At 40.3% G+C, this 25,484-nt stretch overlaps 1 protein-coding gene across 3 annotated transcripts in view; it reads right to left on the bottom strand.

The window, feature by feature from the left end:
• LOC124302287 (netrin-A-like) overlaps positions 1-20,246 on the bottom strand; it is a 130,232-nt gene extending 109,986 nt beyond the window's left edge. For all 3 annotated transcript variants that reach the window (XM_046758272.1, XM_046758273.1, XM_046758274.1), the window contains exon 1: positions 17,982-20,246. In XM_046758272.1, the coding sequence (XP_046614228.1) occupies positions 17,982-19,284 (1,303 nt within the window). In that variant the 5' untranslated portion in view covers positions 19,285-20,246. The remainder of the gene's footprint in view (positions 1-17,981) is intronic.
• Positions 20,247-25,484: the final 5,238 nt, after the last annotated feature.

The raw sequence follows: 25,484 nt of genomic DNA, 5'->3' as shown, positions 1-25,484 counted from the left end.
TCTTCATCCGGTGACAGTTTTTTTCGATTAACATGATTTTTCGCATAACCATCGTTTGCGTAATCAATTCGTTTGAATTACCTGCCATTTTCTCGAGTCAAGATCCAAATTGACAAGTGCGTACAGACCATGAACAACAGGCGATATGGCGTCGCACTTAGCTAACAGCTGATCGTTTCCGCAGCTTAAAACTCCGCGCACAATTAGCTGTCGAACTCGCAGTTATATTTCGCATCGGCCAGAAAAACGTAGCGGCAAAATACGATGTCGTTACATAATTAAACCCGAACCAATCAGGATGCCCGAATGCATAATTTACAATGTGAAACGAGATTCGCAATTCCTAACCTCAAAAATATGAACCAACAACTAACTTCAGCGAGGTTTAAGATTAGAATACTTCGTTGCTCTCCTTGTTGTGAGAGACTGAGTCAATTAAAGTTAGCGCACTTTTTGATTTCAGGCAAAAATCGAAAACGAATATAAAGAGAAATTTGATCCCCATCAATTCGGGGCTCGCATTAAGTAGGTTTAGAACGAATCCCTCTTACCTGAAATCTCATGACAAAATGATCTCGAATCGTCCGGCCGATTGGCAGCTCCCTAAAAGGGCGTCGATTAATTCTCGGGGCGCGGAATTCCCTTTCAGCGTATCCATCATCGGCGGATATGAGTTTCTATCCCGACTCGACCCTCTTTCGAGGCTTACTGATCTCTTTGTGAGACGCACGTCTGTCTGCCGATGCCGATGCTGCGTCGGCCAACAACAACAGAGAGAGCCGCGTCTCGATGTGTACTTTGCTTCTACAGGCTGGAGCAGCACCGGACGGTTATACTCGAAATGAAAATATTTTCACGCCAGAAATAACGCCCTACGACGCCCTGTGCATGGCTATTATATGCCAACATGTATGCGTTAGATAAGTCGAGACGTTGTGCCCACGATCGTGAAAATTCAATTTCTGTACCCGACATATAATTTCCAAAGATCCAGATTGAAAAATAGTACCATCTGTCGGTAACGAAGAGAGCTGACAACAGATTTAGGGGGGGGGGGGGGATGATCGGTTTTTTCTTGTCTCATTGTCAGCTGAAATATGATTCCACGTCAATAAATTGAGGATTTTTCAAACAAAATTTACCTACGAAAACTTCTGTTTCTAATTTACGCAGGTGAACATTCACGTCTCAAATTTTTTATTTCTGCATCCATTCAGAGTCAATTTTCCCTTGAAACTCATCAGAACTCAATTAAATGACTGATTTATTCCTGCAAGCCTCTATTTTTCTCAATTCTCTCGTTCCGACACGTTTTTTATTTGACTGTACGCCCGATGCATCCTTAAATTCACGCTGCAGCATCGTGTGTATATATACATTCATTACGGTCGGGCTGCGGTTTCGCGTGTTGTAGATGCGTTTTACGCATTCTAGGTACACGGTTGCGTACATGGGTACATACATGTACGGTATGTATGCGTATTAAACCTACGCTAGTACCGGGCTGGAATTTAATTTAATAGCTTCAGTCTCGTTCGTTCGTTCGTTCGTTCATTGCCAGTCGTAGCCGTGCTGCAGGAAACTTAATTGCATTTCCCTGGCATCCCATAATTCGTCGTTGGTATCAAGGTTTCCTTGCACGTTATAATGTATCACTACTACAGATACGTACATCTGTTGGATGACTTGTAAACTGGACGTCTATGTAATTGTTCTATAGATTCTATCGATTTCAGCACTTTTCGTAAAGATTTTATTAACCCCTGTTAGATCATAGTTCACTAGATGCAATGCGACTGTGAAAAATAAAATTAATAATTAATCGGGAGAAGAATTATGCACAAAAAAACAAAGCTCCGACGTTAATTCGACACAACTGAAAGAAAACCGATTTCTGGATTTTCCAGAACCTGGAAAACTTCTGCAAGTCTTTTTTTCGCCTTAACAACGCTTTACTTTTGCAAAGTGCTTTATAATCGACTAATCGACTGTTATTATGCAATGACAAACAGGTATATCAATTTTATCGAAAGCTAAGAAAATAAGAAAATATAATAAATTATTTGAAGTTTCACAGAATTGAAGAGAAAATTTTTTTAAATTGTGTAAAAATTTTCTTCAATACCACATTTTTTCACTGCTTATACATAACTTTGATTTTCTGACATAATATAGAAAAATATTGAAAAAAGAGAAGAGCAAATTTTCTGACTGCGATATTTCTGGATTATATTGCACTGATTATGTTACGTCAAAAATTGACCAGAGAAGAATGATTAAAAAAACAAATTCCCAAGCATAATACACATAATATCATCATCTCAACATCTGAACTTTCGTTTTTAATTCCAGTATTTTCTATTCATACAACTTACGAAACCAATTTAATAAATACCCACACTAAGATTACCTTAATCAATTTTTGATGAACCATCCCTTCCTTCCCAGCCCTTAAAATGGTCTGAGCACGGTATCACGTGGCCAATACAAGAATGTAATATTCAGGAGAATTGGGATCATTTTTTTCTGAAAACTGTTCCTCGATTTCGAATTTTTCGTCAAATGATCGTGCTATTCTCAGAAGGTGCGCTCTGGTTCGCCAGGGCTGATTAAATGTCGTACAAATTTTTCATCAATACATTTCGTCGCGAGGTGGACTTTGAGGTTATGTATTGCAAATGACTCGATTATTGATTCATATGATATTGTACATATATGTCTCAATTGACCAATCCGCGCTTCCGAACGTCAAAACAATCTGTTTATATAACGGCAAAACTTTCAAATCGAAACGATATCATGGAACAAATGGGATCAAATCTCGTTGGGATACTTTCAAATCAGTCACGTGACCCGGTGCTCAAAACACCTCGAATAAATCTCCTAAGCAGTACGCAGACGCAGCGAGTGATCCGCACAAATTCGCTCATCATCGTCAGGCCAGACGGATATCTGCGAAAGGTGTCCTGAGAGTTGAGACAGCACCGCAGACCGCGTGGCAGCGGCGACGGCGTCGGAATTTCTGACGCTGAATGCAAGCTGAAAATGCGTGCAGCAACGCTCTCTGCAAGGCAGGTATTTTCCTCCTCGTTTTCACGCTTGTTACACCAACTACCAGCCTACCTACCAGCTTCGAAGTCACGAATAACAATTACATAGGTATTTAAAAAAGCCCTTATGACGTCAGAGCCCGATTTTCGGCGCCATTTTGTTACCACATAACCTAAATTTGGAATTTCCGATTAACTAAAATCATTATTATTATTTTTTTTTTCTTCTTTTAAATCAGCAATGGGCTCGTTCATCCAACCACAAGCGGTTAAATTTCCGCGTAACCTAAAATTTTTATTTTCTCACAGACGAAAATCGCTACTTTGCCGGTTACAAATTGCCAATGTCTACCCACGTATCAGTGACGTGCAATCGACAACACGTACCTTCGACCAACCATACGTAAAAAAATCACTGCCAACGATCGACTGCGAGTCTGGTTACGTTAGGTGGATTTTTAACCACCGGACACGCCGCATTGCAAAGTGATAATCCCAATAGAAGCAGAAGAAGAGGAAGAGATACGCGTATAGGCGTACCAACTTATTTATAAGCTGGTCGCGCGGCGCGCCTATGGAGTATCATACCCTGCAAGCTGCGGCTGCCCGGGCTTTCGGGTGGTGAAACAGGGGGCAAAAGGGGGGGCGCGTCGCAGGTCGTAAGTCGCGTGCGTCGCGCTCCTTTTCTGCTTATTTTCTCTCCGTTAGGTTCCCGGTCCGCACTCCGCAGCCGGTGTTTCACCGCGCTCCCTGCGTGCACGGCGCACAGCCGCCTCAAGCCACTTTCCGTACGGCTTGCAGGTATGGGTGGTTGCCTTTTACTCCACTTGCGGGAGAGGAGAACCGGAGACATCGAGTCTGTCCCGTCGAAACCGCGCGTCGCGTTTCCGTAACACACACTTACAATATATATATATATATATATATATATACGCCGCGTCCCATGCCTCGCGCATGCTGACGATGCATCTCGATGTCCTAACGGGTGACTGACGATGAGAGATGCTCTCAGAGGCCCTTTCATCTCTTCCATAATTTAGATTTTAATTGCCTTTTCGATTTTTTACAGTTATTATCTATCATCAAGTTGATACGACGTTCCGTTTTTTTTTTTTTTTTATGTATATACCAGTTGCAGATCGTTTTTGTTGTGAGATGAAAATTTTTACTACGGAGTTTATTATTTTTAAGCCTGATGGATATTGGATCGACAGGTTTTTTAATATAGTTTCGGGAATTTTTATGCTCCAGGAAAGATACTAATTGGCGGAAATTCGAGATGGATGGACTGGACGTGTTGTGAATTCTCAAATTGCACAATTTCTATTAACAACACGTATTTACAATCTGTGGCTCGAGAAAATAATAGTTGGTGGATTTTCTGATGAAATATAATTTATTGTATAAACTTGTGTCAGTGATTTTTTTTATACGTTCCAAATTCTTATAGGCACACAATATTCTTTGATTCGGTATATTTTACACTTTGCAATATCGATTTGAGATCGCATATATATTCGTAATATTCAGCGAACTCGGTAGAAAGAGTGAAAAAAAACCTGTGACAAAACGATTTTTATGCATGAGTATGTTTAAAATTTTAAACGATTTTTCAGATCATTTTTTAATATTGTAGTTTTAAGATTCAGAATTTTAAATATGAAGATTTTTAAATGTGAGAGTTGAAAGACTGAATTTTGTCTTCCTCTTAAATCTAATTGCGTCTGTTTAGGTAATTTTAAAAGAATTCTGCCAAATCAATTACAATATTCAATTTTCAATTTAATCATGTTATTTATTTAAACATCTATGTAAAAGTCTAGCTAATAACTTTTTTCCATGAGCAATAAATTTTGACGGCCCCTTGAAACGAAGAAAAAAAAAAGATGCACAAACAACTGGTCAAATAACAAATAAACGCACAAACCATACTATTCGAAGTACTGCAAGTGTTCCGCAAAATGCAAAATGCGTGAAAATTTGGTCATATTTTTTTGACATGAGAATGGAAATAAAAGCTGATTGTAATATGGCCTAAAAAATTTCTATTCAGAGAGATATTGTAGTGAGCTTTTAATGTTCATTCTTACGTCAAAAATGCAATCCAATAATAATAATAATATTTTTTAATTATTTCTCTTATTTTATCTTTCGAAATAGTTACGAAATGTCCACCTCTAACAGGTGTCAAAAATTTTGTTACATCTTATAAGATTTTTCTGAATTTTTTCAGACTTTAAAAAGTGTTTTTTTTTTCAAGTTTTTAAATCATACTTGAGATACGCGGGGTCGAAAAATTCTGAAAAAAGTTACGATTGCGTTTTTTTTTTCGCATAGTTCCGTACGAAAAATTATAAAGCCAATCCGAGACATCGACATAGAATCTTGATTGAAATGACTGTACATCTTACCTAATGCGTCCGAAGTGCCCAATCGATTTTTCTAACACCGTTTAATTTCATTTGAAATCGTTTCGTCCGTGCAGGAGCACAAAGGGTCTATGCAGAGGATACTTAAGAGATGCGGGAGTGACGTGATCGTGATAGCGGGCGAGGAGGAGGAGGAGGAGGAGGAGGAGGAGGAGGAGGGAGGACTAATGGGGGCTGAGAGCTCGGCGAGTAAGTATCAGATGATTATTGAGCAATTAACGCTAATACGTGCGCTGCCGACGGTCTTACAGCGACACCCTTTCAAACGAATGCTGGGAGCTCTCCCTCTTCCTCTCTCATTCTCCCTTCGTCGCATTCCCGCCTCTCTTTCTAATTGTAAGTAGGAAATCGATCCTAACTAGGTGCGCGTAACCTGCTCCTCAATGGCACGTGTTGATAATGCGAGCTCTGCAGTACGTGTAAGGTATATACTTTGGGTAACACGTTGTAAATGCATGCATATATATGTATATATATATGTGTGTGTGTGTTTAAGGCTATTTACCCAATAAAGGTATATGGTGTCTCCAAGTGTAGACATGTGTAACATGTACTGTATATAATATATAGACAAGTGCAGTGCAGCTGGTTAAATCGAATAACGGAATTTTAATCGACACGAAGCCATGGGAGAAATTCGATTTTCGACGATATAGTTCTGCACCATATACTATGTTGCATTGTTAAATGCGTGTTCTATATTGTATGCATTTAGCTTAGGTATAAAACTTCGTTTCATATTTTTTGGTGTAAAAGTTTATTCGTTCACAATTATGCGAAATAATTCGTTGATTGGTGATTTTTTTTTTCAGTACGAAGAGAAAATCATTTCGTTCTCGGCAGACACCCTCCGAGATAATTTTTTTTTTCTTTTGTTTTTTAAATTTGCAAACACCGCTACGTAAAAACGTTCCGTACCGCACGAATTTTTTTTTCTTATCTTCGTATCAAGAATAAAGATTATACTCTATGTTTCGTTGTGTAATTTTATTGAAAATTCACCTGACTGTTGTTGTAAAGAGGAAAGAAAAAAAAAATTAAACAAAATAAAGAAAAAGAAATTGGAATACCTACGTTTGATTTTGGTCATACCTAAAGCCGCGGTAACTTCTTACATAGAATAAAGTAAAATCTCTTCAGCGTTGTTATAAGAACAAGGTAAAAAATTTGTTGTAAATCGTTGCGTGCAAAAAATAAATATTAATCTTCGAAATTATGCGAAAAGAAAAAAAAAAGAAAGAAATTTGCCTTTTAATTGGCACGTAGATACAGTTGTATTGTATGAACTCGGTTACAAAAAATCTGTCCGATAAAAATCATGGAAATCGCAAAAGCTACCGCGTTTCTAAAAACAAAAAAATTTTTTTTTTTTTTACGCACTTGATATTTACCGCAATTAGGCACATCATTGTTAAATACGTATATATATATATTTTTTTTCTCTCGTAATTGCACTCCACCGTAGAGCGAATCGCAGTCGTGCAGCAGAGCCATATAAATTAAGACATTCTCCAGAGTTTCAGGTGTAATGGATCTGCGCTAATAAGCCGGGGCCCCTCTTAAGGCCCCGACGAGCCAGCGCACGGAGCGATTGGAAAAAAGTACAATTTTTAGTAATAAGGCGAGAGAGAGAGAGAGAGAGAGAGAGAGAGAGAGAGAGAGAGAGAGACTGAAAGAGGGAAAGAGAGAAAGAGGGAGAGAGGACTGCAAACGGAACGCTGAACACGCGGCTGCAGCAAGCGCAGCAAGAAGCTGCACCAGCTGGTTGAACTCGCGGGTGCTGCAAGGGGTGATAATTAGAAACGCATTACACAGTTGTAAGCGACGCATGCTGCTGCTGCAGCGATGTTACTACAGTTGCGTATATATAACACGACTGTTGTGACAGGAGCAGAGTGATCAATCACTTCGAAAATACGCAGGGGAGAAGTTGTTTCTGTTGATTGTTTTTTGGATTTGATGCCACGTTTTTTAGATTAGTTATTTATTTATTTCTTTTCTTTTTGTTCAGGTAAATTTTGATGTTTTTGCTCTCAATGATTTATAAAATTTCTAAGCTAAGACAATTATTCACGGATCAATCTATCGAACAATCGAATGATTAGATTATCGTTATAAGCATGTGAAGAATTAGGAAACTTGGCGGCGTGAAAATCCGATACTCTTTGTAAATTTTATCAGGCGATAGTCGCATCGTCGGTATTTATCGAATTTTTGTACTCGCAGGGTGTAGTGAAACTTTTCTAAAATTAGAAGGGAAAAAAAGATTTGCAGAAAAGGGAGAGGTGCACTGAAAGAAATTTATATTTCCGGTTACCGCTCGGTCCTTAACTATTTTCATTTTTTACCACAATCGAAAAATGTAGTTCTAGGTAGAAAATGAAAATTAGTTTTATAGCATCGTTTTACAGAAAAATCTAGCATCCGTTTTAGCAAACTATGCCTGTTTTACTAAATTTTTCTCAGTGTGTATAATAAAATTTTTACAAATACTTGAGTCAACGTTTCACACCATATTATACGTATACCTGCGGCTCGTATAAGCTGTTACGTGCGCACCGACCGAGGAATCTCTGAATCTTTGAATGAACCGAGGATATATATCCTCCCCCTGCCCCTCATCGTCCACCTCCTTATCCTTCTCCTCGCGTACCTCACCTTTGCGTCGCTGCTTAACCGCTACGCGCCTTTAAAAGAAGCAAAAGGAGCGAAGAGAGCAGGAGAGGAGGAGAAAAAAAAATGGGAGAAAGAGAGGGAAGTGGAAAAAAAAAATCCTCCCCGCAGCCACATGCCGCGATCATGGACCACGGCTCTGTGCAGCAGCACGAGGCTTGCTTATACACACTGTGCAGCACCCGTTCGGACAAAGAACAGGTGTTCTCAACCCGTCAACCGGCTTCGTAGGAAGCTGCGAATTTTTGGAAATACGCGAGAAGAAAAAAAACTAGTGTAAAGAAGGGAAAACGAAGAAGAATCATGGTGTCGAAAGACGATTGGAGTTTACGCATACAAGACCAGTCGTAGACGCAAGGGGCTCGTTCGATCAAGATTGAAAATGAATAATGGTAAATCGAAGGAACTTTAGTGCGACTGTGTATATAAAATGTTACTTTGAAATAAAGGGGATTCAATCGAGACGACTGTAATCATTGTAAGAAATCATTGTTAATTACGTTATAGCGCTTGAGAAATCGCGCGGCAGGCGTTGAAAGTCGTGATAATTGTTTCGAGTCTTGCGATAAATTTTTCAGTGTTTGCAAGCAAGCCGGAAATCATTGAAAATCGTCGATAACCTCTGAAAATAATCGAAAATCGAGGATAGTAACATTGAAATCATTAAAATCACATGATATGTTAGAAATTAATATAGAAATCACTCGAAATCAATGTTCATAAATTGGAACGTTCGTTTTCTGCTGAGAGAAAAAAAAAAAAAAACACACACTTCTAAATAATGTCCAATTGTGCCTGTGGTTGGGAATTTCAAAATACTAACATTGGAAATCCCAAATAATGATAATCGAGGTGAATACACACAGAGAAAAGATTTGTTGAATTTATTAATTTATCAAATAGGGTGAAGAAATGTTATTTGATCCAAGAAAAAAATGATTTTTTTCTTATTCGGTAATTTTTAAATGTAAACCCAGCGTGCCAAAAGACGTCTTGAGGGGTGAAAATTATCGGAAAGCGGGATATGGAAAGATATTTTCGGCAAATGTCTGAAAGCTTTTGGCAACCGAATCCCGACCGACGAAACGGCAAACCTATTGCAAAAAACGGTGCAAACGAAAAGAGCTGCGAGTTGTCAGAAGAAAAGATTTTTGAGATCTTGTAAGTAACGTTGGCATATTTTAGAAAGAGAACATGTTATATTTTAGATACGATAGCGAGAACTGATAGCGAAATCAAAGACAAATTCAAAGACATGCGGAAAAAAAACATTAGGAAAGTTTTTTCACCGTCCTTCCAGATCACTGAAAATTTTTCACGCGGACGCGAAATTGGCAATTTCGCAAAAAAGGGCCAATGAAAAAATAATCAAAGAGCAAGCTTTGAAAAATTAATTTTTTTGTTCTCTTAAAATTTTTGAATTCGACTTCGATCCCGCTATCATCTCTTCATATCCAAAATACAACGTATTCTCTCTATATAAAATCAGACATTACTTGAAAAAATGTCTAAAACCGTCCAAAACTTTTCCATAAACTATTGTTTCTAACCTTTCAGTTAGCGTTTATCAAACATTCGTTTGGTTCGATTAAAACCGACCACGTCGTATATAACATACAAGATAAAATCGTTTTGAAATTGATAAAAGATACGATTGTGATATACTGACGGAAATACTTATAGCGGTGTAACCGAACCGAAGGCGGCGCGTAAAGGGTTTACTTATTAGTTTATACTGGGTCATCAATTACGGTTCAAGTGCAGTCCTCTCCCGCTCTCTCTCTTTCTCTCTCTTTCTCTCTCCATCCAGCGTCTCAACGTAGATATTAAAAGCCGAGGTGCCGCGGACGGCGTTTATTTCTGACATTTAGCCGTTGTATCGCACTGTGCATCGCTTAGCGAAAATGTCGGTAATAATTATATCGGCGCACATGGTGTGCAGTTGTGTACGTATACCCGATATTATTCTCGCCCCGTGTATCATCGTCATCGCCATCATCGTCGCCGAGAAAGGGTGTCTCTAATTAAAACCGCATATATACCCGACGAGATAATAAAACGTATATTCAGACTGCAGTGTGCATTTTCACGTAATTGAATTGCATGTCGTGGAAGTGTACAGTCCGCTTAAAACTGTCTACACAAACAACGAATGGATTGCGATATGATCATTGAAAAAAACATAGGCTCGAAATTTGGTATGAACGAGTGTCTCCTGGGTACGGAAAAACGGATAGAGAAAAAAAAAAAAAAATGTGTCGACATCGGTACAACTATTCTACATTTTTTATTGACAATCAGAGAGAAGAAGAAATTGCACGGTCTATACAATATCGACAAATTATACAGATGTGTAAGTGTATTTTATTTTTTAATAAACCGTTCCGTGTAACTAATCGCCTAACAATAAAAGCTTGAATTTTTACTTGTACGAGTGTTGAATTTATTATTTACATTTTTTTTTTTCCTTTTTGCTCGCCTATCAGAACTCGAAATTCAACCGCGTCTATTCTGAACCTCTGTTTCTTACAATTATTCCATTTTAACGCTTTTCCGACCGAACTGTACACCTGATAAATCCTTAACTGTCGGTCGAGTTGCGAGGCGAGAGATTAAGACATCGGATCATTTCGCATTCCTTGGCTGAACTGTGAACAGGAAAAACGCTCGAGGAACGCAAACGCAATAGAAAGGTCGAGATAAGGAAATACCGATAATCGAAGTGCCGCATTCCTGCGCAAGGGTGAGTATGCATGTGCATGTAACATATATATACAAATAACGATACAAAGCGCGAGTAACGGAATTTAAGAGTTTCACGTAAAAATGTTGAGAAAATTCCGTACACCCTTCGGCCTTACATCTGATTTACTTTCCGTCATTGCGTCAAGTTGTATTATTTTTATACGCGTGTAATATCTGTGTAAACGTATAACGCGCACTGATTGAATTTCGTTAAAGCGATGACAGCATCTGACATCGCTGCGCCGTGTCTTCGCCTTAAGGATCAAGTTTCCAGCCGAATTAAATCTCACATAGCGTCCGAGGGCATGATAATAAGCATCTATAATGCGGAGATAAAAATCACTCGGGGTAATTCTATGGGTTAAGGTTGCGATGCTTCGTCGTACGGACTTCATTATATCCCCCGTACGAAAAAACCATCAAACGTCGATACATTCGAAATTCCTCCCACAGACCCGTAGAACCCGGAATTTTGTATACCTGCGATAGTAATATTCGAATTCCTACAGTCGGCGGTAATTTACAGATCGTCAGCGATTTCGGATATCCGCATGACTCGGAATTGATTCATTTGCCATAATTGCTGGTGAAATTTTAGCCAAATAAGCATCGTTACGGTTACAATTTTAACGCTATTGTAATTACAACAAAATTTTTTACCAGTAATTGTTTACTGCCGTTATAGTACACTCAACATTGAATCAGCTTGTTTAGCCAACTACTTTTTTTCCAGTCAATAAACGAATCGTTGACTTTAATTTGTTTAAATAATCACGTGAAAATATATAAAAAAGGATATCAACACGTACTATATTTTCGTGTTACAGCTACAAAACTCAGTTAAATTTTATACCTAGAATAGTATTTTTTTGGTTACGATAAAAATTAAAAATAGTCAAGTACTGACTCCGTGTAGGCTGATTCCGATATCTGTTAGAAATCGAGCCTTCCAAGGATTCTCGATGGGAGATCAAAATACAGCCGGTTCATTGATTCCCATGAGATGTATGAAACGGGCTTCAAAGACGTATCGCGTTATAAACTCCAACCGAATAACGGATCGTTATACGTGTCGTAAAACCCGGTGAAAGTAACGCACGCACGAGAAAAATCAAAGCTAGCGAGAAAATAGAAATAATAGAAAAAAATAAAAAAATAAAATTTAAATGTGGGGTGACCGGAAGAGCAGACAAATTTGAACAAAGCACTTTCGGGCAGTTTGCTTCCGGCAGTCGGTCGAGTCACGATGCTAATTTCGCTTCTCCTCAAATTCCTTCACCGCCGCATACCTAAATCATCCGGCGATATCAGCGAGCCGGTGATAAAAGTTTCCTGCGATTGGAGTAAAAATTCCGTGATACGTTTATACCCTCTTCTTTCGTCGCTTCAAGGGGGCTGAGAAACAAAAAGAAACGAACAAAGATCGTTTCTTCGAGGAAAGAAAATTTCGCTTTTCGATCCGACAGTTTGAAACAATTTATCGCGCAATTATCTCGTATAATAAATTCCGTTTCGTGATAACTTTTCTCGCTTTTATTTATGTACAGGTGAATTAGGGTGAGCCAAAGAAACTAACCTATCGCATCTATGGTCTGAAAAGGACCTGTTTACTGGGGAAAAATTCTCCTGTTTAGAAAAATTTTTAGCTCAATTTTAAAAGGTGTCGCTGGCCATTTAAAATTTCCCATTTAAATAACACGCAAAAAAATTTTTTTCATTAAATATGATGTAAATATTTAATCGCTGGAATTACAAAATTTTTCTAAGCATATTCTTGCAGGGCATTAAATTCTCTAAAAAAGGCTACTGAGTTGATTTTCTAGACTGAAAAATTCGCATATTTACGGGCCGTGAAAGTCGAAGAAAAACGGAAATATGCAGTTTTAGCAAAAGTTATAGCATTTTTAATGAAAAAAAAAAACAAAAATTTTTGCGTGTTATTTAAATAGGAAATTTCAAATTGCCAGCGACACCTTTTCAAATTGAGCTAAAAATTTTTCTAAACAGGAGAATTTTTGTCTTTGTAAATAGGTCCTTTTAAGACCATAAATTCGATAGGTTAGTTTTTTGGGGCTCACCCTAAAGTGCATGGGATGCGTTTTAAATTAATATGTGCCACAAGTGGTTTATCAAGACGAGAATACACGGAGTCGTACAACCAAGACAAACACGCCGTTAAACAATCAGGCAGCTTAATTTGTTCCCCGTTAAAGATAAACCTCCGCTCCCTTTCAGCCTGCACGCATATACCCGTACTTATATAAAACTTTCTTAGAGTTTATATGCACGGACGTGAAATCTTTATCCTGAACCAAGAAAATCGAGAACGACCGTTCAACCCACACGATATATCCCCTTGTGTTAATTTTCGCCTCGAGGCGAGCTTTCGAATCAACCGTACTTAAACTGAAACTGGAAAAAAAAACGACGAAACAAGGTGAAAAATTTTCACTTTAAACGGTTAATTTTTTACCACCGTAAACCATCCACTTAAATTATACCGAATACACCGTATTTCTAATTTTGTATTAAACACGCGGTTTCTACAATACCGCTCGGACATTTTGTATACTTACATTTTTCTACCACCTCTCTTTTTATGCGGTTATGTCGTTTCGCTGTAGTACAACCGCACGATGAGCGGAAAAAAAAGAAACATACGTAAAATAATAATAACGAATGAAAGAGAGACAGAGTAAGAGAAAATTCAGAGGCTAACCGAGAAACCGAGCACGCTGCAAGAGGAGGCCTGTCAGTCGAGTTGACTCTCGCCGAGAAATGAGAATAAAAATTCAATTTGAAATGTAAATTATTGCGCAAGAAATTCTCTCTCTTCTTCTATTTCTCTTTAAATTTTTTCTTTCTTTTCTCTCTCTCTCTTTCCTTCTTTCATCCTCCTCTCATCGTTTTATTTATTTATTTGTATATTTATTTATCTCATCAACTCCTCAGATCACTCAGGTTGCGAGTGCGATGCTCACATGTATAATATTATATTAACTGTATATATGTGTATGCAGAGTGTGCACAATGTATACATATATATACATATACATATATAACGCCGGCGAAATTAAACTGTAATTCAATCGGCGTTTCCCCCCGAGGGTCTCGCCGTTTTTTAACTCGATTTTCATCCCCATCCTTGTCAGAATTGCTCCTTAACCGGAGACGTTTCGTTTAAGATATTTTCGTACAGATTTCAGTGACGACTGCAATGATGATGATGATGATAATAATAATAATGATGACGATGACGACGATGATGATGGTGATAATTTGACGAAAATGAATACCTGGACGTCAGGTAGTAATCAATCGGTGATTGGAGTATATTTCCGACGTCGTATTTGTACGTTGGGAAATAGAAAGGAGAAAAAATCGAATTCGGAATAATAAAAATGTATATAATAATCCGGGGTCGAGGTTATCGAAGAGCTGCGGCTTCTGAGGCTATACGTACCTATAAAAGGTATGAAAAGTCGAGTTTGAATAATTCCTGCACGATGCCCTACTGCGCGCACTGTTTATCGACCGACATTATACAGTTAACGAAAATATTATTCAAACGGATTTTCAACGTCAATGTGACCCATTCAAGCATCAAACCTCACGCTCTTCGTACATCCTTCGTAAGTGTTTTTATTATTTGAAAGAGACATCGCGCTTTTGCCACACGTCTTGGTATAATAACCGTTGTTTACGTACTCACACTGTGCCTGTGAAAGAAAAGAAAACAACCAAATTTCATTACGAGCCTTGATTACAGTTGATGCAAGAAATTCGGAATTTAAAGTGCAGGGATTGAATCATTCGCAGATTGTTAGTTCAACTTGCAGTTTGTAAGAAGAAAATACGGTGTGAATTTTCTACAGACTGTAAACTAGTACCAATTTGACACTATTTCATTTCGAATTTCCAAATTGGTCACGAGAATTGTTCATCGATTAATTTTGGTTTATTTTAAAACTGTCTAAGAACAACTGTCTTACATAAGAAAAAGGATAAAAACGTAGCAGAAATCGACCGACGAAACGACGGAAAAGAGAATATGTAAATGGTCAACGAGACAGTAACGATTACCTCACGCGGTGGATTATTATATCACAAGAGCATAAAAGCGAAGTAAGAACGAAGCGAGCGTCGTCGTCGTCGTCGTCGTCGAAAGAGCAAAGAGCAAAGAGAAGCACAGGATCGATCCGTTTGCCAAGTAGCAGACTAGTTCGAATGTGTAGAAATATAGAATAAAGAACAACAGCGTCAAGGCACCGAACGGACGTTCCACAACGACAACATCCGGCGTACGAGACGAGGCTGCATATTTTCCCCAAGTTAGACTAGCCTGGAATGCGGACAGTAAGACAGACGAATAGCAAACAGCTCCGCAGCGATTGGCAAACAGTGGTTATAAACGCTGTTCCGAAAGCAGCTTGCGGCATGCGATACATAGAGGGAGAGAGATCGTCGAATTTCCCGCGAGATGAAACGGAGATGAAAGAATGCCGGAGACCGGGCCATGTGCACGTGATCCATGCAGCATCGGGTGACGGCACACGCGGCCAGTTATGACCACCATGCCGATGAACCGCGTATAGAGTGTAGGTAGGTATAGAGTCAAAAGTGCCGCGGGCGAAGATGGTATCGGTTCTCCTAATGCACCCCGTGTGTTCACAAACGGGATCGAAGAGATTCGGTATGCGTGTGTCGGCCGGGTTATTACTGCGTCATGTACCGTACCTACCTAAGGGGGGCATAAAGAGCCACTATGTGGGGATTCAATGAACCATTTTGGCTCCCCGCCTTTAATTCCTGCGTATGTTACGCTCCTTTGTGATTCGGGTGCATGTACCAGTCCTCCACGATTCCCCGTAACACCGGTTATTACTTCCGAGTTTCTTTGTCGCGCTCACCGCTCCGTGGATCTGCCTACGTCGGCCGGTGTTCCACGGAGACCAGTCGATAACCATCGATCGTTACTTATACCCCGGATGTCGGCCTTCGGATGCATTCGTAACATGTCCAAGTTGGTGAATAATCGTTGCAAACATGATTGGTTTAGGTGCGTATTGGACGAGCGACTTGGCAAATTAGTCCGTTAACTTGATCCAATGGTGTCTGTACCACTACTGCTACTACACTGTAAGAAATATGCAGAGTGGACTTTTATGGATCAGAATTTGGTGCCAATCTGACACTATCGGATGTCGAATTACGAAATTGACTGAAAAAAAAATGTTCCACTTCGACACTACCATTTCTTACAGTGCGAATGTCTGGAATCTACCTACACTAACATTTAGAGCCGTCTACTCGATCGTGAAAATTTTGTAAGACTAGTGAAGAATTTCAGGGAGGCAAGATGATCGAATCGAAGAACCACGCTAGATCGTCGACAGTTGGCGTAAAGAATAGGGGCCTGCAGCCATACGTTGGGGAGGAGAAAAAATTGAGGATGATGGAGTGAACCGAATCGAGCGGACAGAGTGGTTACCTGTTCGTGAGCAGTACTTGTTAAACGAAAATAAGTCTAAACCGTAAGGGGTCACGAGTACGGGAATCGGGGAACCTATTCAAGTGATGAGGACACGAAGTGTTACACGCGTGGCTTTGATCTATTCACAATCGAACAATAGGAGTATTGCGGAACGACCGTGTCTCTCGCACGTTGGATGGATGAATATGGGTAGTAAGACAATCGAGAGAACGCGGATAGGCGTCAAGTAAACACGTCGGGAGCGTTTTGTCAAATCACCGTACATCGGACACATACTCGCAATGCGACTGACTGGGTATAGAAACGCGAGAGGACAATCGACGCGAGTGTGTTATACCTGCGGAAAGCGTCTGTGTCGCGAGCTCTTTTAACACGCGTATAACAAGTGTCGAAACGAGCAGTTCCAGCCAAGGCCACCGAACCTCGAGGACTAGCAGGAAGGCCCATGACTTCTGTAACAATGAAGAGAATATCTGCTCTGGCTGGCGGCCAGTCGCCGTGAACTGACATGGGCATGGTGTTCGTCTTGTAGGTGTGACGAGACCGAGCAGGATGGAGACGAGGATACGACGCGAGCTCGGTTGACTCCTGGCTCCGCAGAAGCGGCTGCGAAACCGCGGCGGTGCCAAAAAAGAATCGCGTCTCTGAACTCGACTCGCGAGACAAGCCTTCGCGACCGCTGCGCAAAAATTCCAGATACAAATTGGTCGTAAATTCTCGCTTCTTCAAATCGAACCGCATTACTTACTAGGTATATCCTCCACTCTCGAGACTGCGTGCTCGCGACTCCGGAGGGACACGGAGTGCAACGTGGACTTTCACGCGTTTCTGCGCGAGGAGTCATTATATACGGCATGCGAACTCGCGCCGCCTCGTTTGGAAGGGCAATTCCGCAAACGAGCAAATTTACTCAAGGTTGAACCAGTATCAATTATTCGAAGACACGCAGAAACTCCTTTCGGATGAAAGAGGTGGAGTGTAATCTTGATCTTAAGGACTTCGGAGAATTCCGTCACTTCGGATAGTATTCAGCAAATAGATCTTCGAGGAATTCAATTTCTCTAATTGCGTGGCTCTTGAACGATTGATAATATGCAGAAGGATGATAGAACGTGGTTTACGCCTACGCAAGTTGCGAATATCTCGAACTTTATGGGAACAGTGTTCAAAACGGTTTAGAGTCGTACTTATAATATCTAGATATTGAAGGGTGCAATGTACAAATGTTTATACCCTTCTATCCGAGTCGCGCAAAACTTTGAGGCCACGGAATCGGCCAAATCGTACCATCGCATCCACTATGAAGTAACTTTATCAATCTGATCAGTTGTCGTTAGCTTTGACCATGGTATTGGATTTGATGAGGATTTCAATCATTCTCCTCCTTACGCATGTAACGATCGGTCGTTACCAGACTCTAAAAATAAGCTTAACTGACCAAAAAGCAACAAATGCCTATACGGGAGTGATAAAAAGCCAAAGAAACAGAAACGAAGCAGCATTCCCTCCTGAAGTAGGTACAGGAAATGACGAAAACTTTCGCCAACGCACACTTTACTGCTACAAAGTCTGCGAATAAAAACAACTCACCCTTGCACTCGTTCGCCTCCTTGGCAGTGGCCCTTGCCCATGGTCGATCGAAGTGGAAAGGCCTGCACCGTTCGCAGTCTCTGCCGGCCGTGTTGTGTCTGCAATCGCACAAGAGCTCGCCCTCCTTGTCAGGAACGCACCTCGCCGCGTGCCCGTTGCACTTGCACCGACCGCCAACGGTGAAGTCGGAAACAGCGTAGTGGTGAGCGAGGGTGGTCGATGTGGTCGTGATGACGGTGGTGGTGACGAGGCTCATATCCCTAACGTCGATGTCCAGAGCGTCGTTGGACTGCATTTCCTGTGGTCCGATCACCTGAACGGACGGAAGTACGGTGGGTCCAGCAGACTCGAGCCCATCAGCCTTGGCGAACTGGGCTTTGGAATGGCCCTTGGCCTTGGCACGCTCCTGGAGGTCCTTCCTAAGCTCCTTGACAACGCCGGTCTCCTCGGCCGTCTGGATCTCCTCCTGAGGCGCGAACTCTTCCTGACCATGGGGGAGGTGAAGCCGGTTGAAAACAACCTTGATGTCCGTCGCGGTAACCCAGTCCTGGAGCACCGGCGAGTTGTCGAAGTCCGAAGCCGACGGGCGTCCCTCGAGGGTGCTGAAGGCTATGCGTCCGACGGGTGCGAGTCCGTCGCCTCCGGTGTACCGATGACTGTCCGTGCAGCGTGCCTCCTGCTCGTTGGCCTTGGTTATGGTGGCACGATTCGGCCTCCCATAAACGCGGCGGCACTGGGACGAGTAGAATTGGAAGGCCTGCCAGGTCTTCCCGTAGTCCATGGACTTGTATATGGCGATGGAGTCCGGCTTCGCGGCCCGGGGGCAGAACTGGAGGCTGACGTATGTCAGCTCGTACTTCTTCCCCAACGACAAGGTCAGCGTTACGTTATCCGGGGGCGCCGAAAAGCTCTGCGACGATACCAGAGGCTCGCTCCTCCAGCAGGTGATGTTGTTAGGGTTGTTGAGGTCGGTCAAGTAACTCGCGGGGAACCGCCGCCGCGGCGTTGAGTCGTCGCAAACGTGACAGGGGCCCGGACTGCCCCCTGGAACATCGGAGACGTCGCAGTAACGCGTCGGTCCACCACTTCCGCACGTCGAAGATGCCTCGACGGCTGTCCCGAAGGCCGCGTTAACGAAGTCAGGGATGCACCGCCGCGGTCTGTCCTCGTCGAAGCAAGGATCAACGGGGTTCTGCTGGGCCGCGAACATCTTCATGTAACCCTCGCCCCCAGCTTCGGCCAGTCGAATGCCGACCACCAGCAACAGTGCAAGGCAGTTTGAAAGGGTCTGGACCCGCGCCATTATCGCTGGGTTTCGGACCCGGAAGAGACTACGATCTTCCAACTAACACCGCGGCTCTGCCTGCATGGCAGTACCCTCAAATAGTGTAATGACTCCGGTTACAACAACGGTGTTGGTTATCGGTCCAGGCCTCTAGGTTTCGGTCCACCCTTATCCCATGTGACTTTACCAATTCCCGCGGTTAACAATCGCGCTACCTTACGGACACCCCTGCACTCTTGGCCGCTGATCGAACCTGCACCCAACTAATGCGATGAACGCGACATTGAATCACTGTTCACCATTCACTCGCGATATATCAACGACGGAAGTCCCTCGAAGAGGATCCGAAGCTTTCGGATATGATCAGGGTGTTCCGACTCGATTGTTCCAGGCGACGATGCACTCCTCGTGGTAACCTTTGTTATACCTTAACATCAACCTCGAGCCAGTTGCACTTACTTATAACACTTTCGGTGGTGGTGGATATCACTCGGGTGACTCTCCAACGCGCGAGCTGCACCTGAGATTACCGTGCCTGCGTACGAACGAACGAACGAACCGTACTCTGTGGCGGCTGGCCGCTTACTGAGCGCCAAGGCGCTCGCACACTCGATCGTCAAGCGGGGCACCCGCCCCCGCTTACGGCTAAGGGATGGAGGATCGGAGGGGCGGAAGGGTGGCGAGGGAGGGGCGAGGGGGGAGGGGGGGGGAGGCGAAGGGATGCTGCGGAGATCCGGTACCCGAGAGAATTCGCCCCGAAATCTCAGCCCTATCAACTGACCTTTTGATACCTTTTACGCGTATACACACGGAGAGAAATCATATGAAACTATCGACCGTATCGTTCTGGTTGGAAAAATATAATTAGTCGCAGCAGATTTTCACTTTACCCCAGAAACGTTATTTGTCATATCTAAAACGCGTTATACCAGATGCAACTATGCAAATATTGTTAAGCCGATATCGTTAACTAAACTAATAACATCCATGACATGATCAAATCGTATTGCTGATCTCAGTAGATCAAATTACTTACTGTGGGTATTGCTAATTTTACAATACCAAATTTGATAACCCTCACAGTATCATATTCTTGAAATGAAAAATCTATATAGTATGCTAGTTGGTATTTTAACCATACAATATACCTGGATTACAAAAAATTATGCCTGCCATTCCTAATTTTTTTTCTCTGTGCAATCCGTTACAGGGTGCACGGGAAAAACTGTGAAGAGGAGGGTTGAGAGGAATTTTATTTGTACGGAAAGAGGGAGGTTCGATTTTTGAACTTCATGGAAAGCGTATAGTTTTCGTTTACTAAGGGGTATGATTTCTGGACTTGAAATTGGTGGCAGTTAAAGAGTTATTGCGGAAACACGTGAGAAAGAAGGTAAGATGGAGTAATATTAAATTGATGAAAAACTAAGCGAAGAGCAAAGTGTATTATGAAAAAAAATGGATAAAGGTGTAAAGACGAAAGTTGTAGTAAAATTCAGATGCTGCAATGAATGAAGAGGAAACTGATACTGGGAAGAGAAGAGTATGGAAAATGGAGATTAAATTTAATGATAAATAAGAGAAACCGCAACAAATAATGGAAATGGAACGCAGAGAGAATTCGAAGAATCCAGAACTCACAGCAAGAACGATAACGTCGAGAACAGGAGAAGGAATAGAACGAATACTGAGGATAAACAAGATAAGCGAATATGAGGAAAATCAGATGAAGCAAGAGTAATAAAATGGAAGACATAAAGTGAGCTGGAATAAGCATAAGAAGTGAAAATAAATATCGAAAGACGAAAGTTTATCCGGTCAAAGGGGTGTAAAAAATTTCCATAGGTCTTCGCCATACATACTCAAGAAAATAATAGACTAGAAATTGAAAAATGAAATACCTAAAAATTTAATTATTTTGATGGCGGAAGATAGAAGGGTTTCATATAGAATTTTCAGAAACGCAAAAATGTATTTTATAGTATTTCACACTATAGAAACTCAAAATGATAGATAGCATATATAAATGATAGTTAGAATTCTAACGCTTTCAATTTGTTCGTCTTACTACGTATATTCTTATTCGTTCTCAAGGTAATATATTTCGGCTTTCTATACTTTGACCCTTCTATACTTTGATTTTTCCATACTTGAACATACCGTATTTATAAAATCTGTGAATCACATTTTTGCGCCTAAAAAAATTCGTCTTTGTGACGCTTCCATCTTCCGACCCCTCAAAACACACCAATCAATAGGTTATTTTTTTTTTCTTTTTTTTTTTCTCGAACCAAATTTACGAAGCTGTCCGATTATTACGCGCTATTTAAGTTCACGTCTTATTTGGTTAGTTCGTTAACTGTGGCTTTGAGCTTGACTGAAGCAGGCTGAAGTTGCCCGCAACGCGTGTGTTGTTATTGTTATTAAACGGAGGTCCTTATCCCGCGACGGTAGAATTTATTTGTTTAAGATCGAAGTCCTGGGCCCCCCGACTCAGGCGAGATCTTGATTGTGAAAACAGTTTTGATCACGTACGATGATTCCTCAAGTTTTCTGCCCCCACGGCTTTGCCTTCTCTCTCTCTCTCTCTCTCTCTCTCTCTTTATCTATCTATCTCTCTTTCTCACCGCTCCGCTCTCGTTCTCCGGTTCTTATTTTTCAACCTCGACCCTCTCTCACCTAAGGATGCTGATCGATAACGCCGCCAACAAGTCTCACCTTTCTAAGGTCACTGCTACTGCTGCTCGTTCTTTTCTTCTGCGAGCTGCCTCGGTTTAATTGCCCGATAATTTTCAAGGATTTAAGGTGAACACCCCAGTTTTCTCAAAGGAAAACATGCCGAACTTCAGACTTTGGATCCCAGTACGTATAATTAACGATTAATTAACGATACTTGACCTCGGGAAAATTATTCTTTGAAAATTTTCCGAAGTCAACGTGTTGAAAATTCTATTTTCTCCATTTTATCCACGGTATGTAGAGAAGTTGTATATTTATGTTGGTCGTTTTTTCATACATGCCGATTTGGATGTTTACGATCTTTGATCGTTTCACGATTTTCCGATGATGATTGAATCATTAATTGTATACAACTATTCGAAAGATACGCGTTAAAAATATTTTCAAGCTTTGTACATATATATTTTTTTTTCCTTATTAAGGGAAAAAAATAAAAAAAATAAACAAATCAATCAGATTGTAGTCGTTTCGTTATTTCGATTTTTCAACCCCGGAGTATAAAAACGCTATTCAAACATTTAAATAATTTCTGTGCCAAATTTTTCATACAATTGATATCGCAATGTCTTGAATTCCGCAAAATTCATTTTACGTTGAACCGACTTTTCGAAGCTGGGAAAGTGAATTAAAATTTTTAATTTTTGTACACGAAAAAATGTCACGAATATGAAACAAATCTCAAGATCAAATGAGAGACCACAGAAAAAAAAAAAGAGAAAAGTATATAATATAAGGGGCCGTACTTAAATTACGTAACGGAATTTGAAGAACTTTTCAACCCCTACCCCCCCTGTGTATCAGATCATAACAAAATGTCACCCCCCCCCCCCCCCCCCCCGTCCCAAATTGTACGTAATTTTTCGGAATCAAATAACGAAATAGCATAAAATTTTATTAAAATCATTTGTATTTTTCATTATTCTTTTATTTATTAATTATTAATTAATTATTAAGTGTTTTAATTACTGTAAGTTGAGTGATCTAATGCCAAGAGCTACCGCAGCGCGCTAGTTTCAAAATGTTAAAGGTTTGGCTATAACAGAATCTGGCGCGGGAATTCAGTTTGAATTTTTTTATTAATTATCAAAAAATTTTACATTCAATTCAAAAAATTACGTACAAGCATCAAAAGACCCCCTCCCCCGTATCGTAACAAAGTGTAACAATCGAGTCTGACCCCCCCCCCCCCTCCCTTACGTTTGTTACGTAATTTAAGTATGGCCCCTAATATAATCTCACAGCTCTGAGTAATTCGTCCAAGGAGGCGAAGGAACGGCGTTACAATACAATGAATAAAATTGCATCGCATCATCCCCAGGATATAATTGTATAATAATAAGTAATACGCGTACGAAGCATGTCGAAAGTTGTCCCGAAGACATCGCCCCGTGATGCATGGGTCGGTTATTAATTGAATCGAGTTAATCTCGGTCGGACTTCGCGAAGCACGTGACGCGTGACGTCCGGCCTGACTTTAGGATTATTAAACATTTCGGTTTAAATGCTTGTTTGAATTTGAGCGCTACGTACGCGTTCACTTCTCGTCTTTGTGTGCGATTACCGTCCATGCCGACAGAAATCTCGACCGGACCCTGACACAAGCTTCTCCCCGGATTAAAACGGGCGCAGCTGCCCCCCATCCACCCTTTACGAATTCATTCCTTGTCGATCTCTCGACTGATCCCGTCGCGCGACGAAAAAATAGCACCAAGGTTTTCATTTTTTAAATGACTAGAAGATATGTGGCCAAAAATTCCTTCCAGCAAGATTTAAGTTACATTGTAGCATATGCCGTGGAAAAAAATTTCCTGTTTTTCGCTGCTAATAATTTCTTTTCGACCGCATTCTACCACAATTTAAATGTTGTGAAAGAAATTTTTGATTACATCTTATTCAGTTACTTCCAGAACGGAAAACTTAATATTTTCAAAATTTTACCGGAGTACTCCCTTAATTGTACCTCCATTTTTTACCATAACCGAAAAATGTGGTTTTGGCTAATTGTAAGAAGTGAAAATTAGTTTCGTTTAGTCGTAAACTAAAAATCCGATACTTATGTGTTACTATTCTTTTTGGTTATTGTCACTCGTACGAAATTTTCTTCTAACCATTATGATAATTTGATATTTGTGAAAGAATAAATTAATGCCAATGCCTAGTACTTGATTGAAAAAATATCGTCAATTAAACAAACAACATATTTTTTGTTGCTACATTCAAAAAATGTCGTTAATCATACTAAGTATTTACCTGTACTAAATTTTCTTGTAATTCCAACAATATTTAAAACGTCATTGTAACGATACCCATCCCACAAGAAATTTATAGTAACTATACAACGCAGGAAGTTTTGTTCAAGTCTTCTCATTATGTTGAAACGTTTTGAAAATCGGGAAAATCGATTCAACTTACGGGTTGATCATGCATAATTAATTATTATAATCGGTGCCACGCGAGGAAAAGTTTCATGGAAGAGAAAAAAAAAATTCGTCAGGGGTTCCGTAATTACGAAAAGTTTAAGGAGCTTACGTATTGGAGCTGTGAAACTTTTCGAGGCTTTCGTAAAGTGGTGATATTTTCTTCACAGATTTTCGTTAATCGTTAATTGAAAGAAATGAATAAATATGGATCGACTCTAATTGCGAAACAATTTTGCAGCTTGTTACGTGAATGAAATACGTGTGAATTTTGCCTGCCTCGTCACAACAAATTTTACTCGAACTCAAATCAGAGACGTAGGTAAAACTATAAAATAATAATTATACAGTGCTAGAAGATATGGTAGAAAATTTTCTACCAGCGCACGTATTGAACGAACAACAGCTACTTAAGGTTTTATGCGAAAGTATAAATAACAAGGGCAGAGAGATAGAAAAAACCCACGAAAGTAGTAAATTTACCCCTCCTAGAAACACAAATAATCTCTCGGATTTGAAACCTGGATGCAGAGAGAGAGAGAGAGCAAAAAAGAAAGAAAATTAGACACATGATATTTATGTATGTATACGTTGAACCGCATTGTGTGTATATACTAGAGTGTTTCAAAAAAACCGACTATTTTTTTTTTTTTTTTCGAAGAACATTGAAAAATCTTCCGAGCGTCCCTCAAAAATGACCTCTGTAAAATATGAGCTCTTAATATTGATATTTAGAGGTGGCGATTCTCAATTTTCTATTTCCCATTTAAATAACATGGGAATAATTTTTTTTTAAATTTAGAATTTTATTGCTCGAAAACGAATCAGTGTGAAGATATAAACAAAACATATTCTTGTAGGAAATTTTACGCTCTACAAAAAAGATCTGAATAAAGATTTGCGTAAGGTAAGTCGTTTCGGAGTTATCAGGCCTCAAACATCGAACCGTTTGAAATAATGATGCTATTAATTTATAAATGCTACAATACTGACTCATATCACTTAAATAGTATTAAATATGATGTCATTAATTTATAAATGCTATAAAACTGACTCATATCACTT

This window comes from Neodiprion virginianus, chromosome 4 (genome assembly GCF_021901495.1).
Source record: "Neodiprion virginianus isolate iyNeoVirg1 chromosome 4, iyNeoVirg1.1, whole genome shotgun sequence".
Classification (NCBI taxonomy): Eukaryota; Metazoa; Arthropoda; class Insecta; order Hymenoptera; family Diprionidae; genus Neodiprion; species Neodiprion virginianus.
This window is presented reverse-complemented; position numbering and strand designations above follow the sequence as displayed.